General features: G+C 41.1%; 1 protein-coding gene across 6 annotated transcripts in view; it reads left to right on the forward strand.

Moving 5' to 3' along the window:
* Sls (sallimus) overlaps window positions 1-21,437 on the forward strand; it is a 93,663-nt gene that overhangs the window by 30,767 nt on the left and 41,459 nt on the right. For all 6 annotated transcript variants that reach the window (XM_076388167.1, XM_076388118.1, XM_076388129.1 and 3 more), the window contains exons 38-46: window positions 59-225; window positions 397-526; window positions 10,726-17,859; window positions 18,432-19,204; window positions 19,376-19,835; window positions 20,201-20,301; window positions 20,388-20,485; window positions 20,575-20,795; window positions 21,356-21,430. In XM_076388167.1, the coding sequence (XP_076244282.1) occupies window positions 59-225; window positions 397-526; window positions 10,726-17,859; window positions 18,432-19,204; window positions 19,376-19,835; window positions 20,201-20,301; window positions 20,388-20,485; window positions 20,575-20,795; window positions 21,356-21,430 (9,159 nt within the window). The remainder of the gene's footprint in view (window positions 1-58; window positions 226-396; window positions 527-10,725; window positions 17,860-18,431; window positions 19,205-19,375; window positions 19,836-20,200; window positions 20,302-20,387; window positions 20,486-20,574; window positions 20,796-21,355; window positions 21,431-21,437) is intronic.

A 21,437-nucleotide genomic window follows, 5' to 3' on the forward strand; every position in this document is an offset into this window, starting at 1 on the left:
GTACACATTTGTTTTCGTTTTCTAAACTAAATAATAATATTGGAATGTTTTTGATCAGCTCCAGACGCGGCAGACGCTTTACCAAAACTGACACCATTGAAGGACCAGATAGTCCTCGAAGGACAACCTGCACAGTTCAAAACTACAGTTTCTCCGGCAAAACCGAAGCCAACTATTCAGTGGTACCGCGAAGGTGCCCTGATCCCTCAATCACCTGATTTCCAGGTGAGTTTAATTGCAACCTCATAGAGAATTCTACAAAGAAGTCTTCGTTCCTATGAAATAGTTGTCATTGATTTTTCAGTTCTGCAATTATATCAGTACTGTTAATTAATAAGAGATGATTGAATTATCTTGAAATGGTATGAAACTGATTTCAACGAATTTGGATTTCAGATGATCCATGAAGGCAATAATGCTGTGCTCCTCATAGCGACCACCTACGAAGAAGACACTGGCAACTTCACCTGCCGAGCTACCACATCGGCCGGCACTGTAGAAACCTCTGCCAAACTCATCGTCAAAAGTAAGAACTGAATAAAAGATACAAATTCAATTGCTAACACGATACGCGATTGAATCGACGCGATAAGCCTCTAGGGAGCGACGGAGAAACGTGAAGGAAATTGTCTAAGCAAATTTTTACTAAAAGCAAGAAAACAAAAATATAATTGAAAATATGTGGCAATTGATCACAGTATTTATTTATTAACACGACTAATGTTTGTTAATTGCTATAAGTAGAAGGTAATGGATACATAAAGAAAAAAGTCTGCAGATGAATTATCAAAGCTACAATAGTTTATTATGAATATATTAATCTCTTATTGTCTTTCTGTTGCTTACAATTCTTTTAATTTTCGTAAGTCTACAGAAACTTAATTTACAATTATTATAGCTAGATCAGAAGTATTTTTATTTCCTCATATTTAAAGGATATTATTGCAATAAGAGATTAACAAATAAAATGAAGGGTTGCTTTGACCCACCACGTTTCTCCGTCAAACGCGATTCACCCAGGGCATCCGTGCGTATTTTCAAATTTTTTTCGTCGCTTTTTTTTGTTGTTTTCTCTAAAAAGAAAGTACCCCTAACCCACCAAGTGATCCGTTACCATTTTTCTGCCCCTGTATTCCCTCAAACGCCCCGCCCCTTAATCAAACTCTGAAGCGAGCCCGGGGAGTTTGTACTAACTCGTCGTGTTTTGAAAAGTAGACGAGCGAGTGAAACGAGCCGCAGAGTGACCTCTCAGGTGTATAATGAACGAATTAGTGAGAAACTGAAAACAGTTAGAGGAGCTAAAAGAGCGAGAAACGTCGCGAAGGTGGTGCTGAAAAGAGTAAAACATAGAAAGAAAACTATGCGAAAATATGTCAGATCTTTGGAAAGGGGGATGGAAAAATCGATAAAAATCGAAGCTTCGAGGTTCGACCGATTAGACGAACGTAGTCGTGAATAAAAATTAAATATCCATCTGAAGTGGTGCATTCGCGAGCGAGACGCGCGCCTACGTGCGTCTTTTGGCGTCGAATTTGTTTCGAATTGAATTTTGTTACAAAATCGAGATCTATATCTATCTGAGGTGGTGCTTCGAGTCGATGGGTCGATGAATATCGCACGCGACGACAGAGATCTGTGATTCTCCCGCGTTGTACATAAATTCGATCCAGAGGGGGATGAACGATCGATGTTGAGGATCGTTCGTTCCTTAGGAGAATCTCGAGAATCGCGAGAGGGCAAGCGAGACATCAGACGAACACCCAGTAACTCGTTTACTCGTTCGATTTAGTGTCGATGTTCATTATAAAGAAAAATATATATATACATATAATATAAAAATTATATAATATATATAAATGTATACATTATCCTCACGCCGCATACATACACCCAGAAGTAGTTTACGTTTAATTACAACTGTTGAGAGATTTATGGTTACACACGTACATATATACACGCAGATACTCCCTTTTAACATTCTACTAATCGATTATTTATTATTGTACAATGGAAAGGCCAATAAAAACGAATGTTTTAAGTACGCACAAGCCTCGTTTGTTACACAATGTATCGTTAGAGTCCATTGATGGAACATATAATTTTTTGCGAGTGGGGAGGACTCTTTCTGATCGTTGTGTTTTGGCATATGGCATCTCAGAATTCGAAAAAGATCCAATATACGAGCAATGAAGGAGTGTCAGAAACTTTTACATGTGTCACTATTATGAAAATAATATTAAGAATATTAAACCATTCAGAGTTTTACCAAAAGCAAATTTAAATTACTTATGAGATAAGTGGAAGCAACTGGAACGCACAGAATGTATATTCTTTAAGTCAGAAGATCTTTGGAGCGTGATGCACGCACAGGAAAATTATATGCATGCTCTATTTCCCTTTTTACTACGTAATTACTCATTGATATTACAAACTTCCGTTTCTCCGCTCATATACATAGTTTTAAGTACAGATAACTGTTCTGTATCTTGTTATGATTATTCATTGCTATTATCCTTGCTTTATCAACACGAAATATCAAAATGAAACAGTGCAAGAAATATTTGCTTAAAAGGAGATTCTCGTTTGAATAACCAGCGTACGTAGTTCTCAACCATAAATATCATTCGATAGCAAAGTTTACGATACCATAAACTCGTTCTCGTTTTGCTCTGCTAAACGAACGGAATCGAAGCAGAACGAATGATTCACGCATGCTCGCATCTCATAAAACATTTCGCGGGCGAATTCACAACCCCGAAAATAATACAAATCGCGGGGCGACTGGTAACGACGGGACAGAAATAGTCGACTCGCTTCGAGCTTCTTAATCAGCATAACGATCGATCAAACAATAAGACGGTCGCGTCGAGTCGGGGCACGATTTTGCTACATCACTTGGCAGATTTATCGCGGCTAAAATAACAGAACGCGAGAAAATTCTCAAGTGCCGCGATTTACTTGAAACTTTACTTCTAGTCCTGCCTATTTTCGACTTCGGTATCTAAGAGCAGCCCCACAAATCTGTTCGCACAGACCTAGACATTCTGGGAGGAATAATCGCGAAAATTTGGTTCCTCTGAGTCATCCTCAGTTTTCGTAAGGTTTCCCATGTTTTAAATATTGCTGGAGGAAGGGTATGCATAATTCTATGATACGCGAAGAAATTTCTGAGGCACGTGATATTTCAGGCGAATATATCGCGGCTCAAATAACAGAAACGCTGGAAAATCTCGAAGTGCCGTGTTTTCCCTGAAACTCAATTTCTAGACGCCTATTTTCGACTGTGGAATCTAACATACAGTTACAAACCTGCTTCTATAAATTCGTATAAGTATACAACCGTGAAAGCTTTATGCTTCTCTTCGTTTCTCTGCGTTGCGTGTGCAACCATCTTCCAATTCCTTCGATTAATACATCTTATATGTAGAACAAACTTAGCAGTAGAACTACATCTTCTCTACTAAAGCAGTCGAAATAATAGATATTTCTACAGAACAAAAATACATAACTTTCAGAAAAAGTGGGATTCACCATCAATTCGAAATAAGTAAATAAAATTCCTTAATTAAGGAATAGAATCAAACCAAAGAAATCTCGGAATATAATCTCCTAGCAAAACCCATAAATCTCAAAATTCATTTATCATTTTACGAGCTCCTCATTTATTATTAGTAATAATTTATTACATAAAGCATAAGGTTTCTTCAGCCGCCAACAAAACGTCCGAAGCGTACAGGTCATTTCGACCAGTCTGCTACTTCCATCAGGAAAACGATCTTTCACTCACTCTGACGGGAATAGAACCCAGTCCTCAAGGGACTCGGGTCATCGAAGGCGGCCAAGGAAGACGGTCATTCGCGTGTACATAGAAAAATCGTTTTCTTCCCAGCGAGACACGTGCGGAGCCAACTCATGTCGCTCATACACATGTAGGCCTGTCTTTTACGATGTTCCTTTCTGTTCCAAGTATCACCTTTCTCTCGGCAACTGGTTTAACGAGCGTGAAGAGGTAAACCGTATTTTCTTCCATCGCTTCTGGTACACACGGTTCGTTTCAAAACGAGGGACGGACGCAGTGCCGTGTGCACGCGCGGCTAGGCCCTCTACTTAGGCTATTTCTGACCACGTGACGTGTATTACATTACCCAGCTATATTTGGTCGGTCGGTTCAGAACTCCCCCGAACACTCGGTAAATTCACGTGGGGTCTCTTGTTCGGCCTCTCGTGTCATCCCTACCCAGAGCTAAAACGTTTTACTCGCGCTGCCGTGAATATTGCGAACCATAAACACGAGGGTTTTTCGAGCGCGTTGGGCCACCCATGAGACACTTGGGAATTCCATTCGTTTATGGGCCGCGTTGGTCGGTTTCATTCTAAGAATTCGTGTTTGATGCTGATGGGCGAAGAAAGGATGGGGATTACTTGGTAGAATGATAGCGGGGTGGAAAGTGGTCTGGTTTTAAATTGTTTGGGAACCACGAAACGGAAGTTTACTCTGAGAAGTTTACTTCTGGGAATAGGGTATAGTTTATTGTAGATTTTGTGCTTCTGGAGAATGCAGTGGAAATCTATTTTTGGGGTAGTGTTCGTTGGAGGTAGATGGAGTAACTGGCTTTCTTGCGCAGTGGTGGATAGTCTAGAGAGTCATTACCACACATTGTGAGGTCTCGTTTTGAGAAGAGAGTGTTGATTTAGTTTAGAGTAGCCTGCTCTGGAGATAGATTACTGGTTGAGATTAGTCTGCTCTAAAAGTAGATTGCTGTCTTCAACGTCTGATATATTATGGTATCAAATGATTCCATTGTAGTTTCCTAAATTTCTGTCTTCTATTTTCGAAAATAGAATCAGATTGGAACAATGTACTCTAATTATAGTCTGACTATTCTTACATCTGAACCACTTATTTTTATAAAGTACTCCAAATCAACTATTTTAAACACAAAGTATATTTTACTCATCTCTACACAAAGGACAGATATCTTTATTTTTCCTACTCTCAAAAGACAAAGTAGAAAAGTCCACCATAGGACAGACTTCTAAGTCCTTTATTCCTCACAAAAACCTTCACTTGTTTTCCTCTCACCTGCCACTAAAGATTATGAAAAATAATACTCCACCTCATACTAGTCTATCCCATATAGCTTATTTTTCAATTTCTACTCTCGTTATCCAAGAAAAATGAAGTAGATGCACTTCAAAATAAAATCTTCCCTTCAAATTACCCTCTCGAGGTAATCCATCATACCCACCATCCAGAACCATAACAACAGTCTACCTCAAAGTAGATTACTTCCACCTCCCATCCCTCAGCTTCTACTCAGTCTACCATAAGCAAATGGAACAAAAACACGCCTCCCCGGAGCTACAGCCGCTGCAGCGTGACCAGCACAAAGGGTTCTCGCGTTTCGCGTTGCCAACGACCGCCTGGATGCTCCGTGCATGGAACGACGACGATTCTCGTGTTCCCCACGTTCTCCAGCGCGAGAAGCTCAGCTTTGACCTGATGTTCGCGAACCAGCGACTCGACGCAAAATTAGACCGTGAATCCGGCTGCGTTAATCTCGGCCACGCAGTCTGATTAATCGCTGCAGGGGTTAGGACTTTGCTGGGTCACTGGCTGTTAGACAGACGAACGCGTTCCACTGATACATATACCCTTGTAGACTCGTTTCTTTATTCGCTAATTGAGGGCTTCGGAGGAGGAAATTATGTTAGAAGTATTAAGTTTGTAATTAAGGGAGCTTAGAAATTATTTTTCTTCAATTTCTTCTTTTCACTGCTATTGGATTTTTTTGTTGGTAAGATAAAATAGATAGAATAGCTGTCAATTATTTCAATAGTGTCAGAATTGTAGATTGTTAGCCTATGGATTAATTCATGGAAGTGTTTCTCTCTCTATATGAGTTTATGATTTTCGAGTCTACAGTATTATATATCATATTTCACGTATCCTTTTCTTAACGACTCATGAAAATTTGAAATGTACCCACGATCGACACAATGTAGCCAAGCCCCAATGGGCGTCTGTCAACCATAATTACCCGATCCGTGTGACGCGCGCGTGCGGAACGCACAAGAAAACACCTGGCACGTTACTGTCGGCCATAAATAAAGGTACTGGCTGGGTAAGGACCAAGAAAATTTATCATTGCTCCGCGGTGTCCAAACCAACCGTATGCTCCTGCCACATGAGATCAGAGCTATTAAACAGCTGCAACCGGATATAAGTAATTACCGTGGCTGGATCCTGATTAAGGAATTCGAGATGCCAAATGTTAGATCAGAAAGAGGGTAAAATAGGTAACAGGGGAAGTAGGGAAAAAGAGAGGAGGGTCATATGAAAGCTGAAGAGAATCGTCGACATGGGGTGGAGAACCTGGATCAACCGACGACCTTGAAGAAGCGACCACCTGAAGACACGACAGGAAACAACTGCCAACACACGCAGCGTTCGTCGAGGGGGCGAAAAAGAACGCGATGATTCACCCGTTTGGATCTACTTTTCCGCGGCTCACCTTCGTTTCTTCGATCCTCGACCACCGCCAAGCGTCGTGGTGCCTCAGGAGGGAGGCTGCTGCCGACCAAGCCGACTATTTCGGCCGTCCCAGCTGCCAGTGATTCAGCCGCGCCAGAAATAATACGGTGGAGGAGCGCGTGTCAGCGTACTCTGGAAGGCGGGAAGGGATTATTTCTGGTAAATCCGCAGCTCGACTCGTGGCCCAACGGTTTTCGAGGGAAATCTACTGATGCTGGGAGACGGGCTTCATCTATGCTCTTAACTGGATGGAATCTTTCGTACCTATGAAACGCTAAAAATGGAGTTATTTTGTAGATTTTAACGCTGTTATTGTGAACCGAGATAAATCAGGTTTATTAAAGAGATTGATTTATATTTTTGTCGAGGTTTTTGTAGATCGGGATTTTAATAGATTGTATTCTATTCATACAGTAAATGATGTTAATGAAGATTAGAATATTTCTAAGAAAATTTTTAGGGCAATTCTTCTTTTAGCGTCTGTTTACAAAGATTCCTAATTATGTGATTTATGCTTTAGATTCTCGGAAATTTTTATGTGAAACGTTTGCTTGAATAATAATTATCTGTATTTAAATAGTCAATACTAAAGTATGATTTATTTATAACTATTGTTATTGTATTACTGCGATTCCACGTCCTCTAAAATATGGGAGAAGGCCTATCCTTCCCAATTAGCGAGCAAGTTAAGTTATTTATATAAAAAGATTCTGAATCACTGGCAGTGGGAGGACAGGCAAGACGAACGGAGCCTGAAAGAAATGAAAAGACACTCCAATCGAGCGAATTAGCGTATCAAGGGAAAGAAGAAGAAGGTCAGGGACAACCACGTCTCGGCTAAGCGTTGACTGGCGATTTTATTTTTATTTTTGTACATGACCACTCCAATCGTCCGTGATTCATCGAATAAATTTTATGTGTCATCCTCTAGAACCGTGCTGTGTGTCATTGTCTTGCCCGACTGTGCGCCCGACTACAATAAACAACGCTCTGCCTCGGTCGATTAGCTGAATCAGTCTCCTAGAACAAGAAAAATTTCTTCGATATTGTGCAACAATGTGCGTTCGCCTGGTGCCTCGGCGAAAGGTAGCCAGTGACGTCTGCAATGAACAAAATTGCATTCGTTGAGCCACCAAACCCCTCTCGACCTTAAGAAAACAACCCAGTATACTTTCCCACGGCGACCGAAGAATCATTAAACACAACACCACAATGATACTACATAATTAAATCTCTCAAACCCAAACTGTCAATTCTGCTTAAGGGAAACTCCAGCGCGCAGAGTTTCCCTCAAACGTCCACGCACCACTCTCAGAGATCTCATTAAATCCGCGAAAACCAATGCACCACCTTCGCGACACTCGATATCAACCTAAGATCAGCCGTGTCCAGTTCAAACGCGGCTGCACTTCGATCGAACCAGGGATCAGTAGATGAGGACCGATCGAAGGCAGCCAACTGTCAACCGTAGCGTTCACTGTTCCTCGGGGCACGTTCGACACTAGAACTCCGCGGAATCACGTCGCACAGTAGAATGTCCTGGCAGCGGTCAGCACAGTGGAGGTGGGCCACGGGTGGAACGAAAATTGAGTGGAAAACAGAGAAGCACGAAACACGTTTTGCCGTCTGGGTCGATCTCGCGCCTCGTCTCCGGCTTCCAGTGGATGACTATTAAGGCTAGACTAAGCTTGGAGTAGAGGTGTGCGTACTGGCGTCAGACACGACGTTTCCCCACCACTCGGGGTCTTCAGCATCGGGACACGTTTCAGTGCCTCGGTGCATGCATCACCGACCCCACCACTGCCTCCACGTCGGCACTGCCGCGGGTTTTTGCATTTCGAGTGGGAAACCGCACGGAGGCACGGCCGCCTCCGTCACCTCGTTGTCTAGAATAATGACCCGTCGTGGTCATTAGCGGCCTCGGAATGCTAGACGCGCTTCCGCGTTGCACTTCGCCGCGGGAGGACTCCGAGACTTGGGCCTCTTATGTTGTAGGGAGCTGAGAGGATGTTGCTAGGCGATTAGGAAGTTAGAGAGAGTAGCTTGTAGGGTTGTTTGAGAGGGTGAAGGGTTTTGAAATGTAGCGGGAGAATTTTTTAGGAGAAAGGGTTGTGAGAAGACTTGAGGTTACAAATAGAGAATAATTTGATCTGGAAAGATTTGAGGGTACTGAAGAGGAGTTCTAGTTTTAAATTAAGGATTCTAGTAATGAAGGAATTGGGACAGATTTCGGATTGAGTATGGGGTTCAAGGGTTTTTAATTTTTTTGGTAAAATAAAGAATTTGAGAAGCTTTCCTGTGATTCTCTGTACTAAATTTGTGCATAGGTAAATGTTTCGTATAAAATAGTTTAATTTTTAAGGAAGAAAGAAATTTTTAATTCAGCATTTGGAGTTACAATTAGAAAGTGATTCAGCTGGCAAGTAATATAATTCAAGGCTAGAAACTTGTGATATTAAAATATGAGATAAGTAGATTTGTGTGGTTTCCGCGTTGCATTTGGAAAGCTTCGCCAAATAGGAAATTCTAGTTTAAAGTAATTTTAAGAATTTTTGAAGAACTCTTTTCCTGTGTCTGCTTGAACCTATGAAGCACTATTTGCCTAAATAACTCTCATAGATTTCATTGTTTATTCCTCGTTGGAGGGCGATGATTAACGAGGATGATTCAAAAATACATTCAAAAAAACATACTAACGAAAAGTTTCATTTGGATTCTGCTTTGCTGATGACGAATCATCTGTTTTTCGTCGTGTTTAAAAATAAAGTGACGCGAGCCCAAGACCAGCGTGTTCCACGCTTTCGTTGATATTACACCCGAAACCTCCTGCTGCGAATGAAAAAAAAGAGAGAAGGAATAAATGCACGCATCTGCACGAAGCCTTTCAACGCTTGAGAGTTGGTTAACTCTTTCGCCTTGTGTACAAAAAGGAAAGTGATATCATGCTTTGACTTTAAAGGGATTGAAAGAGAAATATTCGTGATTTTATGTAAAACTGAAAAGAATTTTAGTGCCAGCAATTATAAAAAATATTTCATTGTTTCTAAATGATGGATCTTTAAAATAATTTTAACTAGAGGAAAAAGAATATCTGCTTTTAAAATATGTTTGTTTGGATGTATCATTTGTCATCGAAATATTAAACAATCTCATAGATTTGGTTTCCGAAGGCCGATCCATTGGCGATTTGCCTTGATTTCTCTGTTGCAAGGTTGATTTGGCCACGGTCCACGAACCTTCCGCCCAAAATTGCGAAACATAAATTTTCAAGTGCATTTACATGAACCAAAACAAGGAGGGGAAATTTATAAGACAGCCAGATATTGTTATGCCCACGGCAACTTATGACATATGATGTGTTGAATTCGTATGTCCATTATATGCGTCTATTATTTCAAAATTTATGCAATATTTTCACGTGCACGTGTATTCTTCATGGATACGTGACGTTAGTGTTACCACATTTTCCACTTCACTTAGTATGATAATTTAATTGAATGTATGAACAAATATAATAGATACTACTCACATACCATTCGATTTGTGTATATATAAAATTAATAATTTTGCAAGCAGATTAAATTGAAAATAGATATCACATGGGATGTAAATCAAATAATTATTACCATCATGACATTAATTATTAAAAACGGATTCCTTGGAAGTGTTCAGATTTGGCATGCAACTAAGCTACGTAATAAAGAGGTATTGTTCCTCAGAAATAAATTACCTCTTGAACAGAAAGTTTAGATATATTATTTATGACCGCTCCAATATTATATTTTTTTGAATAAAATTACCTCCATCTTACGTAAAATCATCCCGCAAATATTTATCGCCTATATAAGATAAAACAACATTTCTGCTTACTTATTATATTATGTTAGCTATAATAATTTTAACGATAAATTATTTGTATAAATATTCTTTTCTAGTTTTAGATATGGAAACTTAACATGTATTTAATACAGAATATTTTAGGAATATTTTAGGATCTTTTCCCGAAAATTTCTTTCCAAATATATATCTCCAAGCATGCAACACTAATTGCATTATCAACCAAAAATAATTAACCCCACATACCAGTCGCCGTAGCTCACACCTTTAGCATGCTTCGGATCTCCTTTGCTGTGTGAAGTCTTGGAAACCACACTGAAACAAAATATAAAATCACTGTGACACCATTACAGAGAGGAAAGGAGGTTATTACGAGGTTCCTGTTGAAGCAGGACCAGGTGCAAAAACCGGCGAAAAACCGTCGGTAGGTCTGGGGACGGATGGCCAGGACGTAGGCCTAATGCCATTGGATGAGAACGGATTGCCATTAGAAATACCCCTGAAACCAGGAGATGAAAATTTACCTTGGAGAAAAGGCCGAGTGCATCATCGACCTCGACCAGAGGCAACACCATGGAGAAAAGCGAAACCAAAATCTCGAGATACTTCTTTGGATAAATTACAGGCTACAGAAAGCCAAGTGAAACCTTGGACGCAAGAGGAAGTAGTTCTGAAGAAAACGCCTCACATACCTCGAGAATTGCCAAAAGAGAAACTGGAAGAAGTAGAGCTGAAACCAGCGAAGATCGAGAAGAAAGAAATCAGGAGGCCCAGTTTAGAGCCTGTCGACTTGAAGCCTGTGACTAAGGATACGAAGAAAGAGATCAGGACCGAAGAAAAGGTCACTCGACGCGAAGAGACTGGCGAAGAAATTTATGTGGAGGAAGAGGATTCTAGGTTTGTGAAGACCTCTCGAAAGGTGGATGAAACTGTACAGAAGAAAGATGAACCGAAACCGTGGACCGAAGAAAAGGTCACTCTGAAGAAGGCGAAAGTGGATAGGAAGGAAATACCAAAGGAGACTATTGAGTCTGTGGAGCTGAAACCTTCGAAGATTCAAAAGAAGGAAATTAGAAGGCCCAGCTTAGAGAGGGTAGACTTGAAACCGGTACCAACTACTGTAACAGAGAAAATTACTGAAGAAACTATCACTGACAAATCTCAATATGTTGAGGAAGAGGATACTTCATTGTTAGACCTGTCCAGAAAAGAAGAAGTAACGCAGGTGAGGAAAGACAAGGTTGAAGAGAAACCTGAGCAACCTAAGCCATGGACAGAGGAGAAGATCACTCTGAAGAAGTCTAAACCTGTTCGAAAAGAAATTGAAAAGGAAACCTTGGAGACTGTGGAGCTGAAACCTTCCAAAATTATTAAAACTCCAGTAAGGAAACCGAGTTTAGAACAGGTTGACTTGAAACCTGTTCCAACGACGGTTACTGAGAAGATTACTGAAGAAATCATCACTGACAAGTCCCAGTATGTTGAGGAAGAGGATACTACGCTACTGGACTTGTCCAGGAAAGAAGAAGTGACTAAGGTAAAGAAAGAACAGATTGAAGAGAAACCTGAGCAACCTAAGCCATGGACAGAAGAAAAAATCACGCTAAAGAAATCCAAACCTATTCGGAAGGAAGTTGAAAAAGAAACTTTGGAGACTGTGGAGCTGAAACCATCAAAAATTGTCAAAACACCAGTAAGAAAAACAAGTTTAGAACAAGTTGACCTGAAGCCTGTTCCAACGACAGTCACTGAGAAGGTTACTAAGGAGACAGTTGTTGAGAAGTCTGAGTATGCTGAAGAGGAGGATACCTCGTTGCTTGACGTCTCTCGAAGGGAAGAGGTTACGAAAGTAAAGAAAGAGAAGATCGAAGAAAAGCCTGAACAACCTAAACCTTGGACTGAGGAGAAGGTTACCCTGAAGAAATCCAAACCAGTGAGGAAAGAGGTTGAAAAGGAAACATTAGAGACTGTTGAATTGAAACCATCTAAAATCAGCAAGTCTCCAGTACGAAAACCAAGTTTGGAGAAGGTGGACCTCAAAACAGTCACTAAAGAAACAACAGAGAAGATGATAAAAGAGATCACTCAAAAGACTGATTTCGTAGAGCAAGAAGACACAACGTTGCTCGAGGTATCCACCGATACACAAGTGAAGAAAACGAGAAAAGAGTCTATTTCAGTAGAGAAAGTAGAGCAGCCTAAGCCCTGGACAGAAGAAAAGATCTCTCTGAAGAAAACTAAACCAGAGAAGAAGGAAACTCCCAAAGAGAAGCTAGAAACTGTCGAATTGAAGCCTTCAAGGCCAGAAAAAGGTGAAATCGAGAAACCAACCCTTGAGCAAGTAGACCTCAAACCACTTCCTAAGAAAGTGACCAAGGAAACGCCACAGAAACCGGAAGGCAAGGACGTTTTCGTGGAAGAAGAAGACACATCTCTTCTTCAAGTTACCTCAGACGAGACTTTGAAAGTAGACAGGAAGATTAAAAGAAAAGAAGAAGTTCCACAGAAACCAGAGCCTAAACCATGGACAGAAGAAAGAGTAACCTTGAAGAAAGCGAAAGTGGAGCAGAGGGAAGTCCAAAAAGAAGTTCTAGAGGAAGTCACGCTAAAACCAACGAGAACAGAGAAGAAAGAGATCAAGAAAGAGACTCTAGAGAAAGTAGACTTACAGAAGGTCACTGATAAGACTCAATTTGTTGAAGAAGAAGACACGCAACTTCTGAAAGTGGACAAGAAAGAGAGGGTTGAAGAAGAAAAAGTAGAAAAGGCTGCAACTTGGAGAAGAGAAAGAAAGCCAAAGGAACAGGCACCTTACCATGAGGAAGAAGATAAAACTCTTCTAGATGTTACGAAAGATGTGGAAGAGAAACAGGTACAAAAGGAAGTACCCGTGCCTTGGGCGAGAGGTAAAAAGAAACCAGATGAAAAAGCACCTTACCATGAAGAAGAAGACAAGACTCTTCTAGACGTTAGTAAGGACATCGAAGAGAAACAACTACAGAAAGAAGTGCCTGTGCCTTGGGCAAGAGGAAAGAAGAAACCCACTGAAGAAGCACCCTATCGCGAAGAAGAGGACACTGCGCTCCTCGATATCGATAAGACTGAGAAGACGACTGAGAAACAGGTGAAGGAAGAGGTGCCTGTGCCATGGGCGCGCGGAAAGAAACCGAGGGAAGAGAAACCGGAATTAGCACCACAGAAGGTGCAGCCTGAAGAAGAGAAGCCAGAGGAGGAGCAAAGAACGCAAGTCCCATGGCTTCGCGACAAGAAGGTCCCGCGAAAGATTCCCGAGAAGAAGGAGGAACCGGTTGAAGACATCAAGTCGGTGACGCTGAAGCCTGTCAAACGAGAACGCGTGCCTGAAGAGAAGGAGAAACCGGAAGAAGTGACGTTGAAGCCTGTAAAACGCATTCCACGTGAAGAAGAGGAGAAAGAAGACGTACAATTGAAGCCCATTCCTAAACGCAAACCTGAAGAGAAACCGCGCGAAGAAGTTAAGTTGAAACCATTCCAAAAACCGAAACCCGGAGAGGAGGAGCAAGAAAAACCTAAACTCAAACCTTTCGAGAGGCCCAAACCAGAAGTACCGGAGGAAGAAAAAGTACAGTTAAAACCATTCAAGCGGGAGAAACCGGAAGAGAAAGAGGAACCAGTTCCGCAGAGAGTCCCAGAAAAACCACAAGAAGAAGAAAAGCCCATGGAAGTTGAAGAGGCTGTCTGGCGCAGGAAACCAAAGCCATCGAAGACAATAGTACCGGAAGAGAAACCTGTCGAAAAAGAAGAAGAGAAACCAGTTCAGAAGCAACCTGAGGAGAAGAAAATTGTGGAAGATAAGGTTACAAAGAAGGAAGAAGAGACTATCGAAGACTTCAAATCACTAACTCTGAAACCGGTTAAACGGGGTAAGAGACCTGAAGAAAAAGAGGAGCTAGAAGAAGTCACGTTAAAACCGGTTAAACGTCTTCCAAAGGAAGAAGAAGAAAAAGAGGAGATTAAACTCAAGCCAGTCAAAAAAGAGAAACCCGAAGAAGAGAAACCGGAAGTGAAATTAAAGCCTGTTAAACGATTGGAAAAACCTGAAGAAGAGAAACCGGAAGAAGTAACCTTGAAGCCTTTTAAACGTCTTCCAAAAGAGGAAGAAGCGAAAGAAGAAGTGAAATTGAAGCCAGTAAAGAAAGAGAAACCTGAACTTCAGAAGCCTGAAGAAAAGGAAACGAAACCCTTAAAACCGGAAGCTGCACCAACAGTACCTGAAGAAGAACAGCCATTAGAAGTATCCCAGTTGCCATGGCGACGTGGTAAGAAGAAACCTGTCGAACAACCACTCCCAACTGAAGAAGAAAAGATCGAAGAAGAACAGAAGGAGGTATCTGAAGTCAGCTGGCGTAAACCAAAGAAAGAAAAAGTTGTAAAAGAGATACCAAAGGGTCCAGAGGTTGAAGACTTCACAACTGTGGCCCTGAAACCTACTAGACGAGAGAAGAAACCCGAAGAGAAAGTAGAACAAGAAGAAATAGTTCTGAAACCAATTCAGAAAATAGAGAAGGCGAAGGAAGCACCTGAAGAAGTGAAACTTAAACCGGTGCAGCTAGAGAAACCAGAGGCAGTAGAGAATGGAGAAGTTCCCGAAGAAAAGAGTGAACTACCATGGCGACGTGGTAAGAAACCAGCGAAAAAAATAGTGCCACAGGAAAAAATCAAACCTGAGGAAATACCGAGACCTGAGGAATCGGCACCTGAAGTAGAACAGGTTAAGGAAGAAATAACTTTAAAGCCGGTTGAAAAGAAGAAACCGGAAGAAGAGAAGGCGGAAGTTAAATTAAAACCTGGTAGACGGTTGGAAAAACCTGAGGAAGAGAAGCCAGAAGAAGTGACTTTGAAACCATTCAAACGTCTTCCTAAGGAGGAAGAGGAGAAGGAAGAGGTTAAGCTTAAGCCTATTAAGAAAGAGAAGCCAGAGGAAGAGAAGCCAGAGATTAAATTAAAGCCCATTAAACGTTTGGAGAAACCAGAAGAGGAAAAACCAGAAGAAGTGACTTTGAAACCGATCAAACGTCTTCCTAAAGAAGAGGAAGAAAAGGAGGAAATTAAGCTCAAGCCCATTAAAAAGGAAAAACCAGAGGAAGAAAAGCCAGAAATTAAATTGAAACCTATTAAACGATTAGAAAAGCCTGAAGAAGAAAAACCTGAAGAGGTGACTCTAAAACCAGTGAAACGGCTTCCGAAAGAAGAAGAAGAAAAGGAAGAGGTTAAGCTCAAACCTATCAGGAAAGAGAAACCAGAGGAAGAAAAACCAGAAATCAAATTGAAACCTATTAAGCGATTAGAGAAACCTGAAGAAGAGAAACCTGAAGAGGTGACTCTAAAACCAGTGAAACGTCTTCCGAAAGAAGAAGAAGAAAAGGAAGAGGTTAAGCTCAAACCTATCAGGAAAGAGAAACCAGAGGAAGAAAAACCAGAAATCAAATTGAAACCTATTAAGCGATTAGAGAAACCTGAAGAAGAGAAACCTGAAGAGGTGACTCTAAAACCAGTGAAACATCTTCCGAAAGAAGAAGAAGAAAAAGAGGAAGTTAAACTCAAACCAATTAAAAAGGAGAAACCGGAAGAAGAGCAACCAGAGGTTAAATTGAAACCAATTAAACGATTAGAGAAACCTGAGGAAGAAAAACCAGAAGAAGTCACTTTAAAACCTGTCAAACATCTTCCTAAAGAAGAAGAGCAGAAAGAGGAAGTTAAGCTCAAACCGATAAAGAAAGAGAAGCCAGAAGAAGAAAAGCCAGAGGTTAAACTGAAACCTGTTAGACGATTAGAAAAGCCGGAAGAAGAAAAGCCAGAAGAAGTCACTTTGAAACCTGCGAAACGCCTTCCCAAGGAAGAAGAAGAGAAGGAGGAAATTAAACTTAAACCAATTAAGAAGGAGAAACCTGAAGAGGAGAAACCAGAAGTTAAATTGAAACCAATTAAACGATTAGAAAAACCCGAGGAAGAAAAACCAGAAGAAGTCACTTTGAAACCTGTCAAACGTCTTCCTAAAGAGGAAGAAGAAAAAGAGGAAATTAAGCTCAAGCCCATTAAAAAAGAAAAACCAGAAGAAGAAAAGCCTGAAGTTAAATTGAAACCTGTAAAACGATTGGAAAAACCAGAGGAGGAGAAACCAGAAGAAGTTAAATTAAAACCAGTGAAACATCTTCCTAAAGAAGAAGAAGAGAAAGAAGAGGTCAAACTCAAGCCTGTTAGAAAAGAGAAACCTGAAGAAGAAAAACCTGAAGGAGTGAAATTAAAACCTGTTAAGAAGCCAGAAAAGCCTGAAGAAATTAAACCAGAAGAAGTGACTTTGAAACCGGTTCCAAAGGTCGTACCCGAAAAAGTTGAAGAGAAACCCGAAGAGAAGCCTGAAGAAGAAGCACCTGAAACTTCCTTCTTCCCATGGCGTCGTGGCAAGAAGACAAAGAAAGTCGTCGACTTCCGAGAGGAAGTAACAGTAGTGCCCATAGATCAAGAGAAGGTTGTTTCCGAAGTCCGCGAAGAAGAAGTAACAGTTGTGGAACAGAAAGTGGAGGCTCAAGAAATCGTCGAAACTAAAGAAATTGTAGAAGAAAAGATAGAAGAAGCTCCAGCGCTTCCATGGAGAAGACCAAAAGAAGTTGTCTCGAAGAAAATCGAGGTGGAAGAAGTAAAACCAGAAGAAGTGCGCCAAGAAGACAAAATAGTCGAGGAAGTGACAGAAACATCTGAGGTATCTTGGCGAAGAAAACGAAAACCGAAGAAACCAGAAGAGCAGGTAGAAAAAGTCGAAGAAGTTGTACTGAAACCTGTTAAGAAAGAGAAGCCTGAAGAGAAACTTCCAGAAGAAGAAGTACCTGAACTGAAGCCAGTCAAATTAGAAGAGAAGCCAGAAGAAATCGAAGAAGTCGAAGAAAAAGAAGAAACTGTTCTCGAAATTAGAAGAAAGCCCAAGAAGAAACCCGAAGAACTACCTGCACCAGTTCCAGTTCAAAAAGAAGAAATCACTGACGAGAAGGTAGTTCAAGATATTCAAATAACCACGAAAGCTGTGAAAGTCGAAGCTAAGCAAGACATCACGCAGCAAGTGGTCGAGGTCGAACAAAAAGTTGAACAGGAAGAGGTTCAGCTCGAGGAACGCAAACGAAAGCGCAGACAACGCACTCAGGTCGACATATCCATCATAGATAAAGATAAAAAGATAGCTCCAAGGTTCATCCAAAAACTCCAACCTGTTATCGCACAACCAGAAGAGGATGCGAAATTCACTTGTACTGTAATTGGCAATCCGACCCCAGAGATCACCTGGTACAGAAACGAACAGGAACTTCACGCCAGCGAGAAGTACATCATGACAGTCTACGAAACGACTGCCTCGTTGGAGATAACTAAGGTGAAAGAAGAAGATGCTGGCATGTATTCTTGCAGGGCGTCGAATCCTGCTGGTGTAGCCACGTCCACCGTGAATCTCGTGATATTCGGTACAGAAACTATACGTGATATCTGTCGTGTGATTGTTCTCGTGTTTTTTGCTATCATCAAGGATGAACATTTAAAGAGACGCTTGAACTGTGTTCTATTTTGCTTCTTTGTTAATTTATTTATTAAGAAAGCTTGACGTTTGGTTTGTCTTTAATGTGTGCTTTTTATACTCATTCAGAATATTCAATTTTTGAGTATCATAGCAGATATTACAGATATTAAGGGATACTTTGAGCAGAAGTAGAAGAGATCTTATATTTCTTCTTTTTTTGTGTAATATCATAGTTCCAAAAGTCACAAAATAAGTTGCCTTCTTATGAGATACTCTTGAACTTTTATTCTGAAATACTTCCAGCATTATGTGAACTGCTACCCCTGTGAACAACTCTATAGCATTACAATATTCCAAAATTCTACGTTTGCAGTGTACATCAAATTAACAGGACCACAATTTTAATATTTAAGAAAACACAAGATTTATGCTTTCGCACTAAGAATTTTCCGCATGAAGCTTCATGTTCTACCCCTCATCAAATTCCTACCAAGCTTCTAATATCATTTTCTTCCCCAGAAAAAGAAGAAGAAGGCGTCGCGCCTCACTTCGTAACGCCCATCAAGCCAATGATGGTCGAGGAGCAGAAACCAGCTCTCCTCGAGTGTGTGGTCACTGGAACACCAATGCCGGAAGTAAAGTGGTACCGCGGTGAGCAGGAGCTTAAGCCAAAACGGGGCAGAGAGATAACCTTCAACCCCGAGACAGGTGAAGCGAAACTGCACATACTCGAACCAACACCAGAGGATCAGACAATATATCGCGTTCGAGCGGTGAACAAGTTCGGCCGAGCCGAGTGCAGAGCAAATCTTGTGATCAGCAACGTGGTGAAGGTCAGCAAACCGGAAGTTCTAAGGGCGCCAAGGATCACCAGGCCTCTGCCAGCTTTGGTAGCAACGCTAGGCAAGCCTCTAACATTATCTGCTGATTTCGAGAGCAAACCGACTCCCGAGGTGAAGTGGTTCCGCAATGGAACTGAAATTGTGCCATCTGATAAACGTGTGATTAATATCTACGAAAATACCGCTGAATTGTTCATTCCTGAGGTGACGAAGAAAGATGGCGGGAAATACGAAGTTAGAGTCGAGAACCCCGTAGGTGAAGCGAGAACCTCTGGCTCTGTTACGGTGAAAGAACGTGAGGATAAGGTTGATGAAGTAAAAGCTCCAAGGTTTGTGGAGCCTATACAACCTCAGATTGTTGCCGAAGGAGAGGTCGTTATCATGGAGGCGAAGGTGGAGTCTTATCCCACGGCATCGTTCCAATGGTTCCACGAGACTCGTCCTCTGGAGGTATATAATCAGCCCTTTCTACTGAATCTTTCGGCTATGCTTATCTTTTATAGATTCAATATATTTTAAAGGTCTTTACTATTTTCAGTGTCATGTTTCTCATTTCACTTCTGATCAGAATATACATTTCTGATAGCACATAAATATACAACAGAGCCTTTTTCATTTCAGTCCACGCCACAGGTGAGAATCGTGACACAAGAGAATCGTTCGATTCTGATGATAAAAGAAATCAAGTCCGAATATGCTGGCACGTACACCTGTCGCGCGGAGAATGTTGGCGGATCTGTCACCTGTACTGCCACCATAAACATGCTGGATACACCGTGGGAAGAGACTGTGGAGCTGGTGTCCCCGATGTTCGTCAAGAGATTATCACCCGTCAGGGTCATGGACGGTGAAAGTGCGAACTTAACTTGCGTGGTGCATGGAAAACCCACGCCCAGAGTTGAGTGGTTCCACGACAACAAACCCATTAAAGAAGGCAAGGAGATTACTATTGTGCAGGACACCGAAGGCGTCTGTAGTTTAGCTATTACCGAGGTGTTCCCTGAAGATGCTGGTGAATACACTTGTCGTGCCGTGAATCCTGTTGGCGAAGCAGTTTGCACGTCGTCGCTTATCGTGGAAGGTAACTATGGAAGGGTTTTAAATAAATATATAACAAATACACTTTTTATGGTTGGGCAAGGTTGTAGTAAAATCACGATAAAGAAGTAGTGAGTGTAAGAGTTGCAAAAATTCTGCTATCAGTCTTTCTTTTCTTTGCTGGCGTTCGATAAGTAGAAACAGACCGTGTGTGGTCAGACAAGGGAAATAGTGCATAGGGGTATAATTCTTGAGACTAATATGTAACTATACTATCTGTAGATCAAATTTAACAGTAAATATGATATGCTACTTGGAAGATTGTCTTCCTTTCTTAATAAAAATTGCGATCTTTTTTTAATTACTATCGATTTAGCATAACAATTTAATAACGCGATCAATTTTTAGCGTACGAGTATGTACCAGATTCGGAAATCGCATCCTCGATCATTGCGACGTCTCTGACTACAGGGCCAAGTGGCTCGGAAGAAGATCTCTTATCTCCCAAGGTATATAAAAAAAATAACTTGTGCAATACATATCAATTCTCCAGTGTTGTATTACATATTTTTATTCCTTCCCCAAATTATTTCAGGAAACTCCCCTGTCCGACACAGACACGGAAGAATCTGCGCCAGAGATAATCAAAAAGCTTCCTCAGTTAATTCCTACCAAAGATGGAGAATTAACCAGGTACGACAGCATATCATTTACAGTGATCATGCAAGCTATTGGTAACTTCGTACTTATTTTTTCATAATTCTTTTTTTATTCGCATGCAGACTGGAAGTGAAGGTCAAGGGCAAGCCGAAGCCAGAAGGAAAATGGTACAAGCAGGGCATGGAGATCGTGCCATCACAAGAATTCCAGATCGAGGATTTCGAGGATGGCACATCGGTGCTGACGATCGCCGAAACGTACCCAGACGACACCGGCGAGATTGTGTACGAGGCGCACAATCCGCTCGGCGTATCGACCACGACGACCTATCTGTCGGTAGAAGGTAACTACCTCTTGGCAACAACCGAGCAACAATCTCGAACAGTGGTGAAAGCTTTGCTAATATGCTTGATACGAGTTCTTTTCAGCTGCGCTCTTCGATCGGAATCATCATCAGGAATCTTTCCTAATATGTCCCCGAAATCCCCCTGTCATGTCAGACTCACACTGAACACTCACATCCTGCACCTACACTTTTTTTATATTCTTTTCTCCGACGTTTCTTCGCTTACACTTTGGGCACTTTGAGTCTCATCAATTTAATCTCCGAGTACTTGCGTTGAACAGCCAAGTACTTCAACTCTGATATTCTTATTTATTCCATAAGGCCTTATGTTGTTCTAGTGAACTTGATTAAATATTCCACTTCAGCTTCTGTGTTATATTATATTTTTATTAATACTTAGTTAACATAACAGTCGAGGTCTCAATAATTTCACATGTTTCACGTAACTACTTGAAGATTAAATATATGCTCTAATCTAAATTGAATGCTTGAATTATATGGTGGGACTAAAAGAGCCGAAGGTTGGGATATATTTCTAATTCTCCTCTATTAATTAGGAATCCTCGGAACGAAGGAGTACAGAAAACCGTCATGGGTCACGCACATGGAAGAGATGCAAGAAGCTCTGAAAGGTAAGAG

Source organism: Calliopsis andreniformis, chromosome 2 (assembly GCF_051401765.1).
Source record: "Calliopsis andreniformis isolate RMS-2024a chromosome 2, iyCalAndr_principal, whole genome shotgun sequence".
NCBI lineage: Eukaryota > Metazoa > Arthropoda > Insecta > Hymenoptera > Andrenidae > Calliopsis > Calliopsis andreniformis.